The sequence below is a fragment of the Thermobia domestica genome, unplaced genomic scaffold (genome assembly GCF_964235325.1).
Source record: "Thermobia domestica unplaced genomic scaffold, izTheDome1.hap1.1 HAP1_SCAFFOLD_377, whole genome shotgun sequence".
Classification (NCBI taxonomy): domain Eukaryota; kingdom Metazoa; phylum Arthropoda; class Insecta; order Zygentoma; family Lepismatidae; genus Thermobia; species Thermobia domestica.
In genome coordinates, this window is record NW_027656090.1 from 36,713 (window position 1) to 56,753 (window position 20,041).

General features: G+C 36.6%; 1 protein-coding gene across 1 annotated transcript in view; it reads right to left on the reverse strand.

Moving 5' to 3' along the window:
- LOC145676813 (SH2 domain-containing protein 4A-like) overlaps positions 1–8,616 on the reverse strand; it is a 33,050-nt gene extending 24,434 nt beyond the window's left edge. Inside the window, exon 1 of the mRNA XM_081747591.1 lies at positions 8,403–8,616. Coding sequence (XP_081603717.1) covers positions 8,403–8,583 — 181 coding nt within the window. The 5' untranslated portion in view covers positions 8,584–8,616. The remainder of the gene's footprint in view (positions 1–8,402) is intronic.
- Positions 8,617–20,041: the final 11,425 nt, after the last annotated feature.

The following is a 20,041-nucleotide window of genomic DNA, read 5'->3' on the forward strand; positions in this document are numbered from 1 at the left end:
CTTCGAACGACCGCCCCCCAAACTTTCAGCCTGGATCCGTCCCTGCTACCACCAGACTTATATTTGTTCTTTGCGAGTTTATGTTTTGTGAATAACTTCTTTCTTCCACGCGTCTGTATCTTCCTCACCCTATCAATTGAGTCAAGCGCTGCTAAGCGGAGGAATTCGTAACTATTACAGAAGCTGACCAGTTGCGGAAGAAAATGCAACCGCACGGGACCAATACGGGAAGATGGGAGCGTTGCAAGAATAAATCCACTTCCCCATGTTAAGAGATAGGAGCTCGCTGCCATATGCTCAATGTTACTGCTTCCAGTTGCAACGTTCGCTGCCACTGGAAAGGTAAATCTCTCTCTTTCTTTCCGTTTTTTAATTGACTTTTTTTCAGAAATGCATCAATACTGTTTTGCGCTCAAGAGCAAAGGTTTATTTTTTACTGATACACTACTTTAACACTTAAAAATATTTTTAGTATTAAAAAAAATATCCGGTTGCACAACCATGCAACATATAGTACCAGCCGCCACTGATAGATTTGAACTACTCTAAACAGGTGAACGATTGTTAAATGTGGCAAGAGGTGCGACTCACATAGAAGTACTGGAAAAAACAGCCTATAAATGTTTCCTTCACAGCTGTGAAAGTGCCCACGTAATAGTTTAAAGTGCTCGAGAAATATTAAATAAGTGAATCTAGGATCTGGAGAAAATGTGAATAAAATACGAGAAATACATGACATCTGGCAACCCTAATCACAGCAATGACACTCTCGTCTGTATCTCTCAGAAGGACGAACTAGCACATGTCTTTCTCTATATGACAAGTATTAATTGATAAGGAATATGTAATCAGAAATATTACGCATTGTGAATAATGTAACAAGTGTCAATGTTAAATTTAGAATGTAGTAATTACACTAATGTTACCCACAAACCTATGTATAACATTTTTATCTTATCAATGACTGAATATAAAACCTTTCGTAACATATGTATGTGTAATATTACTCTTTTTGATCGTATTGCATAAGATAGTAATGCTATGTACGATAAACCAAGAATAGTCGAAAATTCTGGTCACAAAAGTATAATATATAAGACTTTATTAGGGAGTATTCCTATTTAAATCAAAAACATTCAAAATAATGGAAAACCAAACAATATTAAAACTTAGTACTCCTTTGAGTAACCCGCGTAATTAACCCGCAACTAACTAACCCAAGTGACACTCAAATGACTAATCCGCGTAATTTTTGTGTGCCTGGTACCGGGTGTCATTTCTGGTGGGGGTGTTTGGTTCAGATCCCACTTCAAGAAGCTCGTTATACCTTACACAGTTGCTATTAGAACTAGTGATTATAAATGATCAGGGCCGCAACTAGGGGGGGGCAGAGGGGGCACGTGCCCCGGGCGCGTGGTTGGAGGGGGCGCCAGAAAGAAGATAGTATATCAATTGTTTTAGAAATCGCACCCTTTCCCTTGAGGAACTTATTCTAGAGGTTAAAAGAAATCAAAAGTTTACTTGGCCTTTTCCATGGAACCTCTTTTAGAGAGAGAGTCTCATCTAAATAGGTGTAATGTCATACATTAAAAACCTAATATTGCATGCATTTGTTCCCTTGGGCGACCACAGAGAATCCACCCCCTTTCCTTTTCCTACCACAAGAGGCTGTTTGTCTGTATAATTCCATTAAGTTGAGTTGATTTTGTGTTTAACGTCTCTTTCAGCAGCAAGGCTATATGAGACGTGGACCTACTGATTAACGTGGAATCCGAACCACATGAGCTCCCGCCAGGAATCGAACCCGGGTCTCCCACGCTAAAGGCGCGTACGCTAACCGCTTAGCCACGAAGAAGCTCTATAATTCCATTGAGAACAGCTCTGAAGTTTAAAACGCTGTTATCAATAGGGGCGGGGGCGAAAAGTTACCGATTTTTGTTGCTTGCTGGTTGTTGAAGAGTTTAGCTCAGACGCGCCCCCTCTAATGTTACGCAATTGCTGTAATGTTTTTAAACTAGAGGGCAGTTTTGTAGCGGAAAATATAAGTTACACGCAGTGTTGCCAATTTGGGGAAAAAGTCACTAAATCTAGGGGATTCGAATTCCAAAATAGCGACAAAAAATAATTTTTCCGATTAGCGACTTTTTTGGTGATTTTGGAATGACGATTTGGCGACTTATTTACAAATCTAGCGACTTTTGTACTGCGAACAACTTATCATAAAATAAGTACTATTAACTCGAAGCAGTTTACATATATGTTTATTTTCCTTTTGCTTATATGAACCAGTGCAGATATTGATGAGCTGGGAAAGTACATAACATTTATCTCTATATTAAGCTTTGATTACTGTTATCTCTTACCGTCTAACGGGGACCAACTCCAGCTTTTAATATCCTTTAGTTTAGAGAGCTTCCGCTTAGAAGCACAAATATATCATTAACGATAGCAAACAGATTATTTGTAGAAGCGTGAGTAGAAGTGAAGTAAGATTTTTCAGAGACCTTGAATTTTGTTCGTTTTTCTAATTTTTTTTAAATTTCGTTGAAGCAAAATTGATCATAAAGCTATATATATATATATATATATATATATATATATATATATATATATATATATATATATATATATATATATATATATATATATAAGTGAAATTGTTGTTATATATGAGCAGGGTCGGATCTAGGATTTCCTGAGGGGGAGGGCACCAATAACTACCAGTACATTTGAATTCAGTTGGAATTTTTTAAATGCCTTTAGGCATCTGTAGTGTGAGTGAGGAAATGCCCTGGAAATGCTAAGGGTTAGGCTTTTTGAGAATGTGTTTCGAAGCGTTACCACCCGTAACGAACGCGACTATAGTGTTATTCGGTAATTTTACTTTCTCCAGAGCTATAAATCATACTGCGAACCAATCAGAGTTTCCAGATCTTTTTTGTCAGGTCCAGGTCTATAATAGCAGAGTTCCAATACTCTGCACAAAGCATCTTCCAAGCAGCTGTTTCTTGCTAAAATCCCCTTGCCTAGCAACACATCTTTCCTTTTTTTCCTTCCTTTACACATCTTTTAAACAGCAGGCGGTCTATTGTTCCGAAACGCACCAAATACGCTCGAACTGACGTTTTCTCCGCGTTTTTATTGCTTTCCCGTTTGTGATTAGCCACTCACATTTAAATACATGGTTAGCGTATTTCAAGCGAACGCATGTAATAAAAACGCGTGGCGAACGCTTATGATTAGCCATGGGCTAATTGTCTGTTCTCGGTAAATCCTTTTCTTTCAACTTTTAGAAAATTGACTTAAACTATCAATTTTGCAAAACTTCCCTTTGTTTTAATCCCAAACGGAAACATGTCAGCAGATTTTTTTGGAAAGTGTTACTATTTTCTTCTGCTACCTTCTGACTTTAGTTAGTGTATATTTACAACAAAGAGGGGGTGCATGTGCACCTTGCAACCCCCTAAATCCGGCCCTGTATATGAGTCTTTCATATACGTTCTTTTAGCGTATATAGTATTATGGCTTGAATTGATCACGTATTTTATACACACAAACACACACACACACACACACACACACATATATATATATATATATATATATATATATATATACAGTGGCGTGTTTAGGGGGGTGGCTTCCGGGCTTAAGCCCCCCCCCCCGAAATCTTACTTAGTATAGTAAAGTAAATGAAATATCTTGCAGAATTTTCACATTTCCAGGCAAAGCCCCCCCCGAAAGTTAGCAAAGCCCCTCCCGAAACAAAATCGTAAATACGCCACTGTATATATATATATATATATATATATATATATATATATATATATATATATATATATATATATATATATATATATATATATAACTCTATGGCCTATGGAACCCGGAGGTTCAGTGCCGCGTTCACAAAAGCTCTCCACTGACTTCTATCCTTAGCTAATTGCATCCAGTTTCTACATTGTATTCCTATCTCTGCGAGATCCATCTTAATATTGTCCTCTCATCTGCGCCTAGGTCTTCCTAATGGTCGTTTTCCTATGGGTCTACCAGTCAAGACTTTGAAAGCGTTTCTACTTTCTTCCATTCTAGCTACATGACCTGCCCACCTAAGCCTCCTAGACTTGACGACCCTAACAATGTTGGGTAAACCGTATAAACTATGTAGTTCCTCGTTATGAAGTTTCCGCCATTCCCCATTCTCGTTCCTCTTGGGTCCGAATATTCTTCTCAGGATCCTGTTCTCAAATACTTTCAGTCTATGTTCTTCCCTCAGAGTAAGCGACCATGTTTCACAACCATACAGAACAACAGGCATGATTATCGTTTTATATATTTTAAGCTTCAAATTCCTCGACAGAATTCGCGACGACAAGAGATTTTGAACCGAATAGTAACACGAATTCCCTGCTTTTAGTCGACATTTAATTTCTTCGTGAATATGATATATAAAAGAGGCCAAACTTCACGAAAAATTTTTTAGCGACTTTTCACCCAAAATTGGAGTCATTTCATCTCCTATTTAGCGACTTTTTGTATCAACTTGTTGGCAACACTGGTTACACGCCTCGGTGTATTTAATTGTTTCTTGTACGCCTACCAAGGGATTTTGCGAGTGAAGGCTGTATGAAGTTTTTTCTATTAGTTTTGCTTGAGAGCTTTTCGAGGCATTTTGAATTGTTATCTATCAGTCCAACTTATGCTTTATTGTTAATTTCAATCGTTGTTTTACATTAATCGTGTATAATGTATAATATTTACTATACATTAAATAAACTAAATATCTTGATCTATTTATTAATATTTTATGAAGCAATTTCTTTCATATTTAATGAACTTTCATATTTAATGAACTTTCTAGTTAATGCACTGTAAAGAGATATGCTTTGCTCGAATCAGTTTTATCTATCACTTGTGTGCACCTTAGAGGTGCATATATACAGAAAGAGAAAGTATACAGAAAGGTGCACAAAAAGTACAGAAAGTGCTCAAGTTCGAGAGGTACACATAAGAATATAGTGAGGAGTTCTTGTGTGCTTCATTGTTGATGGAAAGTTTTCTTCTTTTCTCCACATCAAAGGATTACACCGAAAAATTTACAGAAATAAAAATAAGCTTTTCATTGTTGCATTGTTATGTTCTCAATGATTTTGCATTGTAAATATATTTTTTAAAAAATATTAATATAGTATATGTTAAACTTGCAGTTAAATAGAATTTCCAAGAATTATGCTATATATTTTAAATTATGCTTTATTTTCTAAAATTATGCTTTATTATTCTTTAAAATTAGTTTCTTCTGGACCCTTAGACAACCACACCCATGTTCAAGGTACCAACCATATGTCTAAATTGCTATTATGCTTTTTGTGCTTTTGAGTTGCTCTATTTATAATATACCAGATATTTTCAAGTTTATTTTCTATTGTTTTTATATTTTTAAATGAAAGCTTATGTACAAAAATATTTTTGGGTTTATTAGAACTAAATGTTATTTCAATTATAACTTTATGATGTACTAGATATTTTCTAGTTTATTTTGTATTAGTTTCTTATTTTAATATGAAAGCGTATGTTCATAATTATTCTCCGGGTTATTAAAACTAAATGTGTTATTTCAATTAATAACTGTATAATGTGGCAGATATTTTCTAGTTCATTTTGTTTTGATTTCTTCATACAACATTAAAACAAAATGTATGTACAAAATTATTCTTAAAACTTGTGAGCACATAACGAATGTAATATATTTTTGTGATTAAAGTAAGTTTGATTAAAGTACTTAAAAATCGATATAACTGGTTTCATTAAGAATGTTATTTACAGTTGCAATCCATAAGTAAGTGATACTTTTCGACTAAACCTGGAAGGGGGGGCGCCGAATTGTGTGTTTGCCCCGGGTGACAGAAACCCTAGTTGCGGGCCTGTAAATGATTTATCAGATTTTAAAAGGAAATGTCGAAGACTATTAATATAATAGGCAGACGTTTGTGCTAATGATGAAACAAACAAACAAAAACATTTGAAAACTTAATTTTTCATATCAGTAACCTTTGCTCGTGGCGGCAGATGGCGGCACGAGTCTAGTTTCTAATGGTGTCTATGCAGCAGAAAACATTCTGTGTTTTTGTTACAATACAACGTGAATTCTGTAGACAATTTGCAATTGCACCGCTGGGTCACCGAAGCATTTTGAGATTGTATGGATTCCAGCATCCTTTGAGTGAGCTCCAGGGTCGCATTACAGTTGCATTTACAACTATTAGTAGGAATATGCTAGAGCACGTATGGGGCGAACCAGACTACCACCTAGATGTGCGTCGTGTGGCGAAAGGAAGCCACATCAAACATTTGCAACAGTATGTCTGAAACGTGTACAGTTTCTGTATATTTTCGTGCATCATTCGTTATTGTATGTGTTATACATTTAATATAGCCCTTTAAAACCCGACGAATCATTTATAATCACACTGTATTTTTTTTTCATTTTTCATAATGTGTATATACCATTTATGTATTTACATGTATTTTATGTACATCTTACGTACGCCTACATCTGACTTGGGGCTCTGCCGAAAAATCATACGCTATTGTGCGGTTAACGAAAGCTGGCGTCTGACAAATAGCTGGACATGCTGAAAACAAAACACAGGGAGGGCAGTTTGCCAATCGCTGCAATACAGGACATTTCAAAAAGAATAATTCAATTTCAGAAGACTATATCAATTACGTAAGTGAAGATAGAACCTTCAGATAAATTTTAAAATACATATCGAAATTCAAAAATTTTCTTTGGCGCCAGTTGCAAGTTGCTGGTTCACGTGGTTGTTGTAAACGTCTCCTTGGTTCACTGCAGATCATAGTCAAGCTCATCCCATAGTAGTGCGAGCTCGTCTGGTGATACTGCTGTCACTGTTGTTGATAAGCAGTGTCGCAGTTTGCCCACAGTTGTAGGATAGAGAAGCATATAGACAGGAGTTTATCACAAATCCAAAAAAAAAAAAAAAAATCATACTAGATAGTGTACAATGAGCGAGTTAGCTAGATCGCTGCACCAGGGAAACTCCTAGCGACAACCATGTTAACCAGTAACTTGCGAATGGAGCCTGGGGAAATTTTCAATTTCGTTATGTTTTTAAAATTTTGCTGCAAGGTTCAATCTTCATTATGTAAAAGATACAGCCATATGAAAACGGGTCATTCTTTTTTAGACACCCTGTATTTTCATGCTGTTTCTAGGCCACCAAAATTCTAACAGCGCTGTTGCCGGTGGCTGAATGTGGAATTTTCTGTCAAATATTCCAAGTATTAGTATTTTTACGATTTGAAAATCCTATGTTACAAATAATTCTGTCATTTTCATGATAATGAAATTATGAATTGTTTAATGTTCAATAAGTTTGTCAGTAGAGCTACTGCTACGATTGACGCAGAGCGTTTGGCAACAGCGTCCCCAACGCACAACTGCTCTGTTCAAGTGCTAAACACCAGCTTTCCTTATCTGTATTTTAGGGTATAGAGAATTTTGTATAGAAAAATCTTGATAGACAAACCTAAATAAATTCGGATAAATATATTACTGGATGATACACTGACACGTAATTTACTACACTACAGTTTCCTATACTCAAAATAATCTTGTTTTTAATACAAATATATATATATATATATTTTTTTTTTCAGGCTCAAGACAAAATGCCTGGGCATCATTACTGATCAGTGATCACTATACAGGGTGTTTCAAAACAACACCGATAAGGTTTGGGAGGTGGTTCCTGACACCAAGATAAGATAAAAGGTATAGACTAACCTGGGTGCACAAATGCTTCCTTTCGGAGTTTTAGGCTCCTGAAAACTTTTTTTTTTAAGTTGAACTTTAAAGGTCCATAGCTCCAATACTATGGGGCCTACCGTAATCAGGTCAAAACTTGACTCAGGAACTAATATGTGCCCTATCCAAAAATTCATGTTTCAGAATCCTAAGGTACTCACACATTTTTTATAGATGTAGCCTAGTTTGTGAGTACTTCAAATTATATGCCCGTAGGCAAAGTTCCTCTATAAAAAATGTTGTGTAAGTACCTTAGGATTCTGAAACATACGTTTTTGGATAGGGCACATGCTGGTTCTTAAGTGGAGTCTTGACCCGACTACGGTAGGTCCTATAGTTTTGAAGTTATGGACCTTTAAATTTTTTTTATTTTTATTTTTTCATGTTTTCGGCAGCCTATAACTCCAAAAGGAAGCATTTGTGCACCTAAGTTGGTCTATATTTTTGTCTTATCTTGGTGTCAGGAATCACTTCCCAAACGTTGTCGGTGTTGTTTTGAAAACACCCTGTATAATTATTCTTATATTAATGTCATTTGCACGATGGTAAGGCCTAAAAATTAATAATTTACCTGGCTTTTTGGGTGGTTGTGGTCGTGATTCTTCATCTTTGCTGAGTTCTTCGTCCCAAGCCCTCCACCTGCGCACTTGCTCCTCGCGCATGCGACAGAACAACGTCTGCTTCTGATCTTCATCGAGTTCCGCAAGGAGTTCGGGGTCCACCCACATATCACGAAGGATTTGTTGTAACATTTTGAATAATCGCTCTCCTCCTGAAAACAAATTACCAAATTATAAGTAAATTAATTTTAGGAAAAGCACTAACTCCCCCCCCAAAAAAAAAAAAAAACAGACAATACATAGATGGGCTTTCAATGCAGAGTGAGCTTATATTTTCAAATGGCAATACCTTCATTCTCTCTTTAGATCAAGGTTTTTCAACAACCCAAAATTACGTTACCGGACCTGCGGTTACAACTGATACAAATTATTTACAAGTAACCCATTCTTCCAACCAGGGGCGGATCCAGGACCGACTTCTGGGGGGGGGGCGGTGGGTTGTCATACTGCTACTTTTAAGGGCTCCAAACTTTGGGATGGGTTATATATATATATATATATAGTTTCCTCTTCTGGAGGCGCCCCCCTGGATCCGCCCCTGCTTCCAACTACACTATTAAAAAGAATTAGCACTAAGAAACAACAAGATTTGGTTCTTATACAGTCAGCGACAAAAGTTCTTTCCGTTTGATGAAATTAGTTTCGTAAGTAACTTCAGAATGGAAGAACAATTTGAGTACAGTTTCCAGTAAATTAAAAAGAATGCAATTTTCTGTACGTTGCAGCCATACTACAGTTATTCCCAAAATAAATGTTACCAAACAGAAAGAACTTATGTCGCTAACTGTGCTACTTCACTTTTAACCCGAATTTTCTACTAGTACTGAAGTACCGGAAGGCTGAAACCTGTTATTCGTTCATAATACGTAGGAAACGATCAAACATGACTGGAGTTGGCTCATTCTAAATACACATTTTATGAAATTGTTTCAACTTTTGGTAATAATTGTGCAAATATTGTAACTAAATCAAAAACTCACTGGCTTAACAGCTTGTAAAGAGCTACGTCCGGCCAAGAGATTTTTAAGTTAGATGATGTGGAGGTCAGTACTTCCGACTCATCATCTGTGTTTCTAGTTTTCTAGTCCAGAAATAGAGGACGTAAATATATTATAGAAGTGAACTTAAGTAGTGTAAAAAGATTTCAGAAAAACTTGCGAAAGCTTAGACCTGAGAGTTTTGCTGAACTATAGGTTCCCAAACTTTTTGGACCATTGCCCTCTTTGCAAGACAAAAATTTGTAATGTCCTCCTCCGGCTTTAAATTATAATACATTTTTCTCTGCTCAAACCTTTCGATATTTTCAAAATAAATAGTAACTAATGATACATGCCTGTCCCGTTAGATTATTGAAAAAAAAAAAACTAATAGTTAATACGGCAGAATTTAAATGTTCAAAAATGTACAATTGCAAAATAATGAAAATTAATAAAGTATTTGTTACTAATTTCTTTTGTAAGTAGCCACCTACCCCTAGACTGCCTTAATACCCTCAAATTGCTGCTTGACCCGCTACCGCTCCCCTAAAAGGCTTTACTACCCACTTTGAAAACATACGTTCTAAACGAATTGCTAGAATTCCACAGTTTTACCGCTAGCGCTTGTTGGCAATATTTTCATCCCACACAAAAGCGTTAATATGTAATTCTCAACAGGGACGAAATTGCTTTATATATGATATTTAACTAGTGGTTCAAACACGGCTCTTTTATGTAAAACATCTGTTTGACAATACGCAAAAATATGCAGTATAAAGTAACTGAATTCATGTTTCTCGTACCAGGATATCAAAATTTGACCTGACACATCAATATGCGTCAGTAGATTTACACAATGCTGTGTCAGACGCCTTTAGAGTTCAATGTCAGTGACGCTCGAGGTGATTGGAATAAAACAAGACATAGCTGAAGGAAATGTATGTAAATTTAATACGCACGTAAATGCACTGATGAATGAAATGGAAAAAGGAACAACTGTATAAAATAACACAATACTAAGAAAAAATAAACGAATAGCGTACTTTTGTGTTTCTAATTGTTATGGTTACATATTTCACTAATTGCCATTTACTTTGCAAAACGATTTCATGCATAAATCCTTTGTTTTAAGCATACTAACGTATCACTAAAGCACTGTGTTGACAGATCAACCTAGACACCTTAATACCTCTGTGTTAAAAAAAAAAAAAAAAAAAAAAACTTCAGATTCCATTGAGGAGAATAGTGTGAAGTAAAATAATATGGTAAGATTTTCTTAAATGTCAAAATTCGGTGAGTAAGATAAAATTAACAAGTTTCTTTTTTCACTCCCGCTTTCAGATTCCATTGGACTAGGCTCTTGAAGTTTTTTTTTTTTTTTTTTTCTGAAGCTAAGCATCAATTCTCAGCACCGACGCCACACGAAACGTGAAGATGGAATCTGAGCCACCGTAATGCGTTAGAATTTCGATGTTATCTTAGAGAAAATGGAATCCGTGATCCCGACTATCAAAGGCGCGCGCACTAGCCACTAGACTAATAAGGAAACTTCTTACACTACATTCAACTTACACCGACATGAAATTTACTCTACACGTATTATCACCCGAACAGCAGACAAGATTATATTACTAATGAACTTATGCTTTTGTGTAATTGCAAAGCTACAGGGAACGGAATGTATTATTAAAATATGCATCAAATATCAACCACAACTCGGGGGAAGCAATTTTTAAGTTACACGCGCAAATATAAGCTTTGAGTTTACTTCATGTCATGAAATACAGGACCTTCCTTACATTTTGTACTATTGTACTTCAAATTAAACTTATTTAGGGTTGCCAGATTTTGTAAACAAAAAACCGGGACACTATATCTCAGACTATATATAAGGTCAGGGTTCCTACTTATTTGATCAGAGTTAATTACCTTGACTCTTTTCCCGGTTACTACTCACAATTTTCCCGTTCATTCTTTATATAGTTAATACAAATGAACCCCTACAAGGGTTGTATAAAGAAAGTGAAATGGTAATGTAATAAGAGGTGCCTGGCGTCCCTTATTCCGAATTCCGACTTGCTGTGTTTAACAAATGCTAAATATTGCGCTAATTACGACACACCCTCCCACTTATGATTGAAGAGAAACCTTTTTTCTTTGTTGCGTCACCACCTGAGTCATAAACACAACCTTAAAAGAAATACAAATTTAGCATTCAGCACGAAAAATAATTTACGTTAAATTTAGAACGATACACAAAAACTAAATCACTTGAAAGATTTACGCAGCCTCTCCAAAAGTTAGGCAGAAAACAAAATTCAGTGCCGAAATTAAACAAGATACATATCTTTGTGTGTTTAACTGCCACTTCTTGCGCTAGAGTAAGTTGTTACGGAATTTTAGCCTGAAAATTACTGAAAATTTTATCAGATAAAATAAAATATATATATATATATATATATATATATATATATATATCCAAAATTATTGAATGCGAGCACAGCATCTTTAGAAATATTTACCCACACATCGGAAAATATATTAAAGACAACTCACTTCTCAGAAGAAATTGTGCCTCAGAAGACGGCAGGCAGGACGAAATAGACAGTTTAAATGCGGTTAACATGCAGCGACTAAGAGCAGAAGCTGTTTTACGCTGCCGATTGAAGTATAAAATAGTAATTAAAGGCAGTTATTTTCTATTGAAAGTGCTATTCAAGAAATTATTTACATAACATATGCCCTCCTTGAATATTTCTTAAAATTCCTTTTCCCCTCTGGAAGCCAGTGTTCGTAGTTGGAGGGAAATTTCCCTAATTCAGGGAAATTTCATAGGTAAATTTGGCAAAAAGAGAAAAAAGGAATTTTTCGATAAAAAGTAAAAAAAAAAAAAAAAATCCAGGGAAATTAACGCTCTGACTAATTGACCAACATAAATGCTTGACTTTTCTTAATTCTTCAGAATTAAACCAATACAACAGCAATAGTTTGTGTATGTCTATGTGCGTCTGTTGAAAGTAGCTTAATTTGCATCCATTGTTGGCTGGGTGTGTTTCAGGGGGGGGGGCGATCGGGGTGTACTTTTCGTTAAAAAAGTGAAAGAAATAGTAAAGAACAGAAATACAAAGCAAATGAATAAAACAAATGTGGTTGGCTCTTCCTTCAACCTCTTAATTGCCAATGACGATTCAATTCGTCATGAGAATTTTGCTTGTACTTGCAGTCTGTCGACTACGTTCGTCATAATAGAATTCGTATTGGGCGTGGCGAACTAATACGTATTTTCCGTGGACCTAAAACTCAAAGATTTCATTTTATTTCGTATTTTTACCAAATTTATTCCCCATTCAGATGCAATTTTCTGATTTCGAAAATCCCCACTTAACAGGTTAATGAATTTTATCACGCAACTTCTGCCATAGAAGTTGGACAATCAAGAAAGTAGGGAAAATTTGATAAGGAAAGGGAACATTTTATGTCAGTCGAGGGAAATTTTCTTTCGGAAACCTACAAACACTGCTGGAAGCTAAACAACCAATAGGACGAAAGAATGTATGTGATTTCAAAGTCTCTGTTGTTTGTTTAGTAAAATTAATTGGATACTCAAATCTTCCGAAAACCTTCCGTTTTTAGGTGAATACATACTAGTTCATGCAGGTTGATTTTTTCACTTTGAAGAAAAAAACCGAGACAAGCAGGCGTCCCGAAAGCCTTTTTCGGGACAGTTAATTCTTTCACTGAAAACCGGGACGTCTGGCAACCCTAGGCTTATTGTATGTTGAATTAGAAATATAATTTATCTGTCTTTTTGTTTTCAGTCATACACATTCACGAAGCATATTTACAGTTCATATACAGCACAGTATATTACACAATATTTTATTTTCAAAACAAATAAATTGCGTACTTAATTCCCTACTTTTGGCTATCCTATATTCTTAAAATTGCGTTAGGCTACTTATTTATATAATATGTAGGTCGCAAATACCATTCATTCATCATTATTAGCTGAGCTCATTAACTTTCAGATAGCATTTAAATGTATTATTAATATTATTATGTTTACACAAGTGATCATGTGTGTCAGAAGAATATGCAATAACTTCATGAAAGACTGTTTCGAAATGTAATCGCATTGAAAAGGTCTCATTTTCAATTGCTATTTACCCTAGGTTAAGAATTAGAAAAGGTTCGGGCCACTTAATATTGCTGGGAATTAGCGGGTCCTATTCCTGCTAGCCAAATGTCGAAGATTAATAATTGTAGTGATGTTACAAAAAGAAGATAGACTATTTCGTTTATGTTATGTTTATTATGTACTGTACAATATGTTAATAATATTGGATTAGAACACTATTTACAATATACAGTACTTTAATAAGAAAGCAAAAAAAGATCCTATAAGAATATATCTATGATAAATTACAAGGAAACTGGATGATTAAGTTCTCCTCTAATTAAAATAAAATACTTGTGACATTAAATGAAGAAAAATTCTGTACATCACAGACATTTTTGGAATAAACACAATACTCACGCTTGATTTTTTTTTTAAGTTAGAGTGCCGATATGGGCGTACAATTTATTAGATCTATAGAATTCGAACAAAATATACTGGATTAGGAATCGAATTAGGGCCCTCCGTGCCAAAGGAAGAAAACCAGGCCCGTATCCACGGAGGGGCTAGGGGGACCGGGCCTCCTAAATTTTTGTTGCCCCTCCCCTAAAATGTTCACGGTAGGCTTCCAAATGTAATAGGGTAAAGGCACCGAATATGGAATACTTTTTGTTTCTTCTTCATTTCTCAGAAATGCGTATTCCAGAATGAAAATATTACACATCATAATACTTGCGGTACCTTTGCAAAACAAAATACAGGTATGAAAGTGTGTTCCACATTATTGATTTTTTACAATATTACAAAATTGAAAGAAGCTCAATTTCCCATATTAGGCACACCCCGCTCCTAATATGGAACACTACCTGTTCTTAAAGTGGAATACTAGAACAAATGTGTGCGTCTGCCTACAATACGATATTTGAACAACTCGAGCAAGGGCGATGCATTCGAGCAATTTATTTGTTTATTTAAGGAATAAATTTACTTATTAGTTCAAGGAAAGAAGCATATGAAGTGTTCAAGCCTCGAACTCCGAAATCACATAGGTCCTTAATATAAGTCTACGAGTTGAAAAGGACTCGGTCATTGGCTCCAGAAAAGTACCATCCCTTCATACGCCTAATGGGACTGAGGAAAACAAGAGAAAACCTCACTCAGAATGGGCGGTCTGAGCTGTGATCGTGCCCATGCTCGAATTATCCAAATGTCGCGTCGCAGGCATTGCGGCCTATAGGTCTATAAGACAAGTAAACAAAAATTACATAACATTCTTAAGATAATTAAAACATAAAACAGCAGAAATACCAGAATTCTATGTAGTACAAAGAAAGAACTTGACTGGACTTATTCATTGTTAGGCCTATGTTTGTAAAATGCTTGTAAAACGAAATATTCGGTGAAGCAAACTACGTGCGACAAATAAAGTATACAAAAATGCTCTACATAAAGAAAAAGTTCGAACTTACTGGATTAGTGTGTTTTAAGGCGCCCAAAGTTTTAATTCTAGTTTTGCTTTGCAAAACACTGGCCACAAACATACGTATTTTTCTCCATCTTTCATGGGACACGTTTCGTGGGACTATCTTTTACAAAGTGGCCACTTTAACCAATCTCCCTCCCCTGCACTAAGCGACCACAATTTACCACAATGTCCACATTCCTCATCATAGTCATCATCAGTAGGATCACTTAAACTGTCACGATCTTCGTTCAAATCACTCATTGACGCTTCAGATTAACTTTCTAACTTGTAGCCACTTGATGTCTTTGGCTGTTTCGATTGGATTTTTTTGGGGAGGGGCTTGGAAAGTTAAACATTTTTTAACTACTTGCAGTGATGAGATAAAGGCCCGTTGTGATGAGGTAGAGGCAGCTTCTAAATTGTTTTTTGTGTAGAGTAACTCGTAACTACTTTAGTCTCACCTGGCTTTGGACCAAGTGTGTTGCAATGCTGTGGCTGTAGCTGTGGGCTCACAATACTGCAATGCTATGGTAGCGGTCTCACTACTTCAATCGGTACTATTGTGCTGTTCTCTTCATTTTGCACTGTAGACGGCACGGCATTTGGGACATTTGAACCAATAAATATCTGTGAAAATTTCATTCAAATCGGTTCACGCGTTCATGAGTTATCGCGAGACACACAGACAGACAACACAAATGTCAAACGTCTCGACTAGGAGACGTTGGCTAACGCTCGGTCTAAAATAATATGTCAGGCCTGTCAGTCCGCGTCACTCGAATTGGCGTATGGAGTCAACCAATAAGCTCACATTGCGCTGATTCCAAACCTTCAGTAAGAAATTTAATATTTTGTTCATATTTATGGTCATTTACGAATGATTAGAAACCTTACTAAGGGTTTGCCAACGGTGCACTGCAAGTTTATTGGTTGACTCCATACACCAATTTGAGTGACGCGGATAATATAACTTACAATTCAGTTATTCTTCTTCACTTCTAGTTCATATACGTATGAACCTATTTAGGAATATTCAATATTAGGATCCTGCTAGTATTCCATATTAGGAAAATCGCTATTTTGGATAGTTCTCTCCCTGCACACGCTTACGTGATTCTCAGTGTACTGAATCTTTATGCCCTTATGGTACACTATATATGTAATCTAAACATCTCAAACGCAAAGATAAAACATGCCTTTTTGCGTGCATTCAGCAGCTTGGAAGGGTACGTCCGAAAAACTCAAGTTCTTCAGAAAAATATTCTGCAACAAAAGAAAATGTTTTGTTATCGTTCGGCAGCAAACCACTCATGCGCAGACTGAGGGTGTCATTGTGTACAAGTTTACGTAAAGTCTTCTCGGCGGCAGCACATAGTAGACGAAATAGTCTGGTATTTCAAATTAGGAACGTATTCCATATATAGCGCACCCACCCTATAATATGTAGATGAAATATAATATGGTTGGTTCGGGCCCCCCTACAGTTTTGGGCTGGCTACCGGCCTGAAGAAAACCTTAGCCACGAAGAAACACTTTATCTAGGTCTCGCCTGTCCTACTGGTCTAGTGATTGGTACGCGCCCTTTTGGTGCACCGGGTTCCGGTGGGAAAGTATTCAAATTTCGGACTCCACCCAGGGCTGGATTAGGCCTAACCCATGTGGCTAGAAAAAATGTGACCCCTGCTGACTTCATCTAATACATTTCTGTGAAAGTACGTACAGTAGGAAAGTTAAAGGAATAGGTTTCATATTTTTGGTCACATTTTATTTTATGATAATGATTGTTATCTTTATGATTCTTTTTATATAGCCAGTTGAAATTTTGATCAGAGTGGGGGGCACGGGGCTATAGCCCCCTAACCCCCCTTAATCTGGTCCTGACTCCACCTTAAACTGTAGACCAAAATCTCATAGATAGTCTCAGCGGTGAAATGGGACGCTAACCCCAATAAACAACAACGAATCATTATTAATTTATTTATTTATTTATTTACCGAATACTTTTTAAAGTTGTAACTATGTATTTCAGTACATATCCTAGGCCGGAGATTGTGTGACAGCAAAGGGAGGAAATAGTACATAAGAACTTGAAACCGTAGACTAATTATATTCTTGAAATAATTGGTGTTTCCATGTATATTTGAAACAAAAAGAAAGAAAGAAAAAGAAAAAAAAAGAAAAATGTAACCTCATGGCAGTAGTAAAAAAGTGGAGATAGTGCGAAAAATTCGAAGGGATAATGAACGGCGTGTTGGCCTCAGCAAACTGCTAATTTCATAATGTTACATATCAGCTGTAAGGAAAAGTTGGTCATCCATTGTCTTTAGTGTGCTAAATGTGACCTCGCCATTGTTTCGTTGTCAAAAAGGAAGATCACATTCTTCTTTTTCTTCTATTTTTTCCTCATAAGAAAAAAAAATATAATATCGTATGACGCCTCCCTCCTACTGTGATCTTTATGAAAGATTAGTTCCAGCTTTGACACGAGCATGAGAACTTAGCATTGGCAACATCCACATTGGCAAACATTACCCACAAGAAAGGAAAAAAGAAAACTTAAACAGCACGATTATCCGGATAAAGGTCAAGATCCGTGTTCTTTTAAACCAAGAGATGCAAGAAAACAAGGGCAGCGTGGGAGAGATACTGAAAGAATAGTTGTTATAATGTACTGTAGATGTTCTTCAACACGCATTCTTAAGGATAGAAGAGGGATATCCTCATATTAGCAATATTTTCAGTCATTCACTGGTTGCTTAATTGATTAGTCTGAAGTTTAGTGTCACTTTTTAGTACCAAAGTTATATGAAATGTGGTCCTACAACTTCACGTGAGATACATACTACGTAAGCTCCCACCAGAAATCGAACCTGGGTCTTTTGCCCCGAAGCCACGTAACGCTATCTATATAGCCACGACGAAGCTCTTGGTCACTCATTGGAGTGACGGTTTCGTTATCTTAGTTCAATCCCATATTATCTTAGTTTAAGGTGGACAATATCGTGTTGGAGGTTCTTCTTGAGATTATAAAGTTCCTCCTATACTCTCATTCCACCAATTCTGTCTCCTTTAGCCTAATCATAAGACGTAAAAAATGTCATAACTTTGAACTTTCGACATTTATTTACAAATATTGTTAAGCATCCAGAGGACAAAATGTCAAACAAATACTGTTCTGCTTCATTCTTAAAGCTGTCATATTGTGCAAATTCACTTATAACGGTGAACTGAATAGGGATGGTACCGAGACCGAGACTAGTCTCGGTCTCGTCTCGGTCTCGTCTCGAATTATCGAGACGAGACCGAGACCGAGACGGACTTTTATATACCGAGACGAGACCGAGACCGAGACGGACTTTTAAATACCGAGACGAGACCGAGACCGAGACAGGCCTCTATAAATCGAGACGAGACCGAGACGAGACTTAGGTCAGTCTCGAAAGTCTCGGTCTCGTCTCGAATATTGATATAGATAAATACTAAAATTTCCTTCACTCAAAATTTGTTTCGTTGCTGTGTTAGATAATATGAGAACGGTTGACTGATGTACAGTGTCGAATTTAGGGGGGTGGTTATCGGGCTCAAACCCCTCCCGAAATAAATTTGTGATAATTTTTTGCATTGCACGTACAACGCAAATGTTTCTCACTCGTTCCTCAAGCCTCTCCCGAAATAAAATCCACTGCTGATGCGAATAGAATTCTCTCTCTCTCTCTGTCTGTCTCTGTCTTTCTCTCTCTCTCTCTCTCTCTCTCTCTCTCGCGGTGCCACCCAGGTCCGCCCTGCATGGGTTCCCGGGGCCCAACTTTAATTTTAAATGGAAGCAAGGAGTGAGTGGTACCTCGTTCGATAGATCTTGAAAAACTAAAAAGCGTTGTGGCAAAAGATCTTCCATATCGGGCACTGTATTCAAAATGGCCGCCAAGACATGTTGCTTCTATCAGATACAGTAAAACGTGCAGTACCACTAATATGAAAACGGTTGAACATAAATGAACCGAACAGAAACTCAAACAGAAAATGTCATGTGGCACATCGATTGATATTGTCGAGGAGACTCCCAGGGCCACCCTTCATGGGGGCCCAGGGCGCAACTTCAAAATTGTAAATGGAAACATGGGGTGAATGATACCTCGTTCGACATATCTTTAAAAACTAAAGAGTGCTGTTGCAAAAGATTGTTCATATGGGTCACCGTTTTCAAAATGACCACCAAGACATGGTACCTGCATCACGTAAAACGTCCAGTATCACTAATATGAAAACACCAGAACAAATATTCGAATAGGAAACCACAGAGGGTATTTATCATTCTATAGCTCGGGAATGTTGCAACAGTCGAAAAGATGATTCGAGTGAAAGTGCCATAATGGAAAGAAACAAACCTAACTCCTAGAAAATAATCACTCCAACCTCGCTCCGTAAGTGAGTGAAACGCGAAGGATCAGTGAAATTGCAAATGAGAGCCGTAGTTTTTGCAAATTGTATCTACGAAAGTTATTTGAAATGTGTTTTTATAAGAGATAAATGTCTCTGTAATGGGATAAAGTATGTAAAATTCTTGTTAAATGGTACCTTCCATTTTGATTGCAGGCAATAGTTTGATGCAAAAATGAATCAACTGAAATGCAAAACCAATTTGTCGAACAATGCAATTTTAGAACAATGTTTACAAACGTTGGTTTTGTTCAACAGTCGTCTGCATGATATTGGTTCGCTTCTTTTCCTTCTATGTCTTCTTGGATGTGATAGAATATGAGTTTCACTGAGATGTCCACAGTTACATTCCGAATAACTGTCAACGGTAATTTCAGTCGTGATCCTTAGTAACGAAACTGTACATACTGATGCAGATATGTCCCAAAAATCTTGCACGCAATGCGTTAAATTATCAGAGGCGAAGGGGCGGGTAAAATGTTGTTAAACTTGAATTTCACCTTATTTTTATTCACCTTATTTCACTTTATTTTTATTCATTATAATACCAGTCATTTGTATACACAAGTGTTTCAGACAAACCATATCTATTGC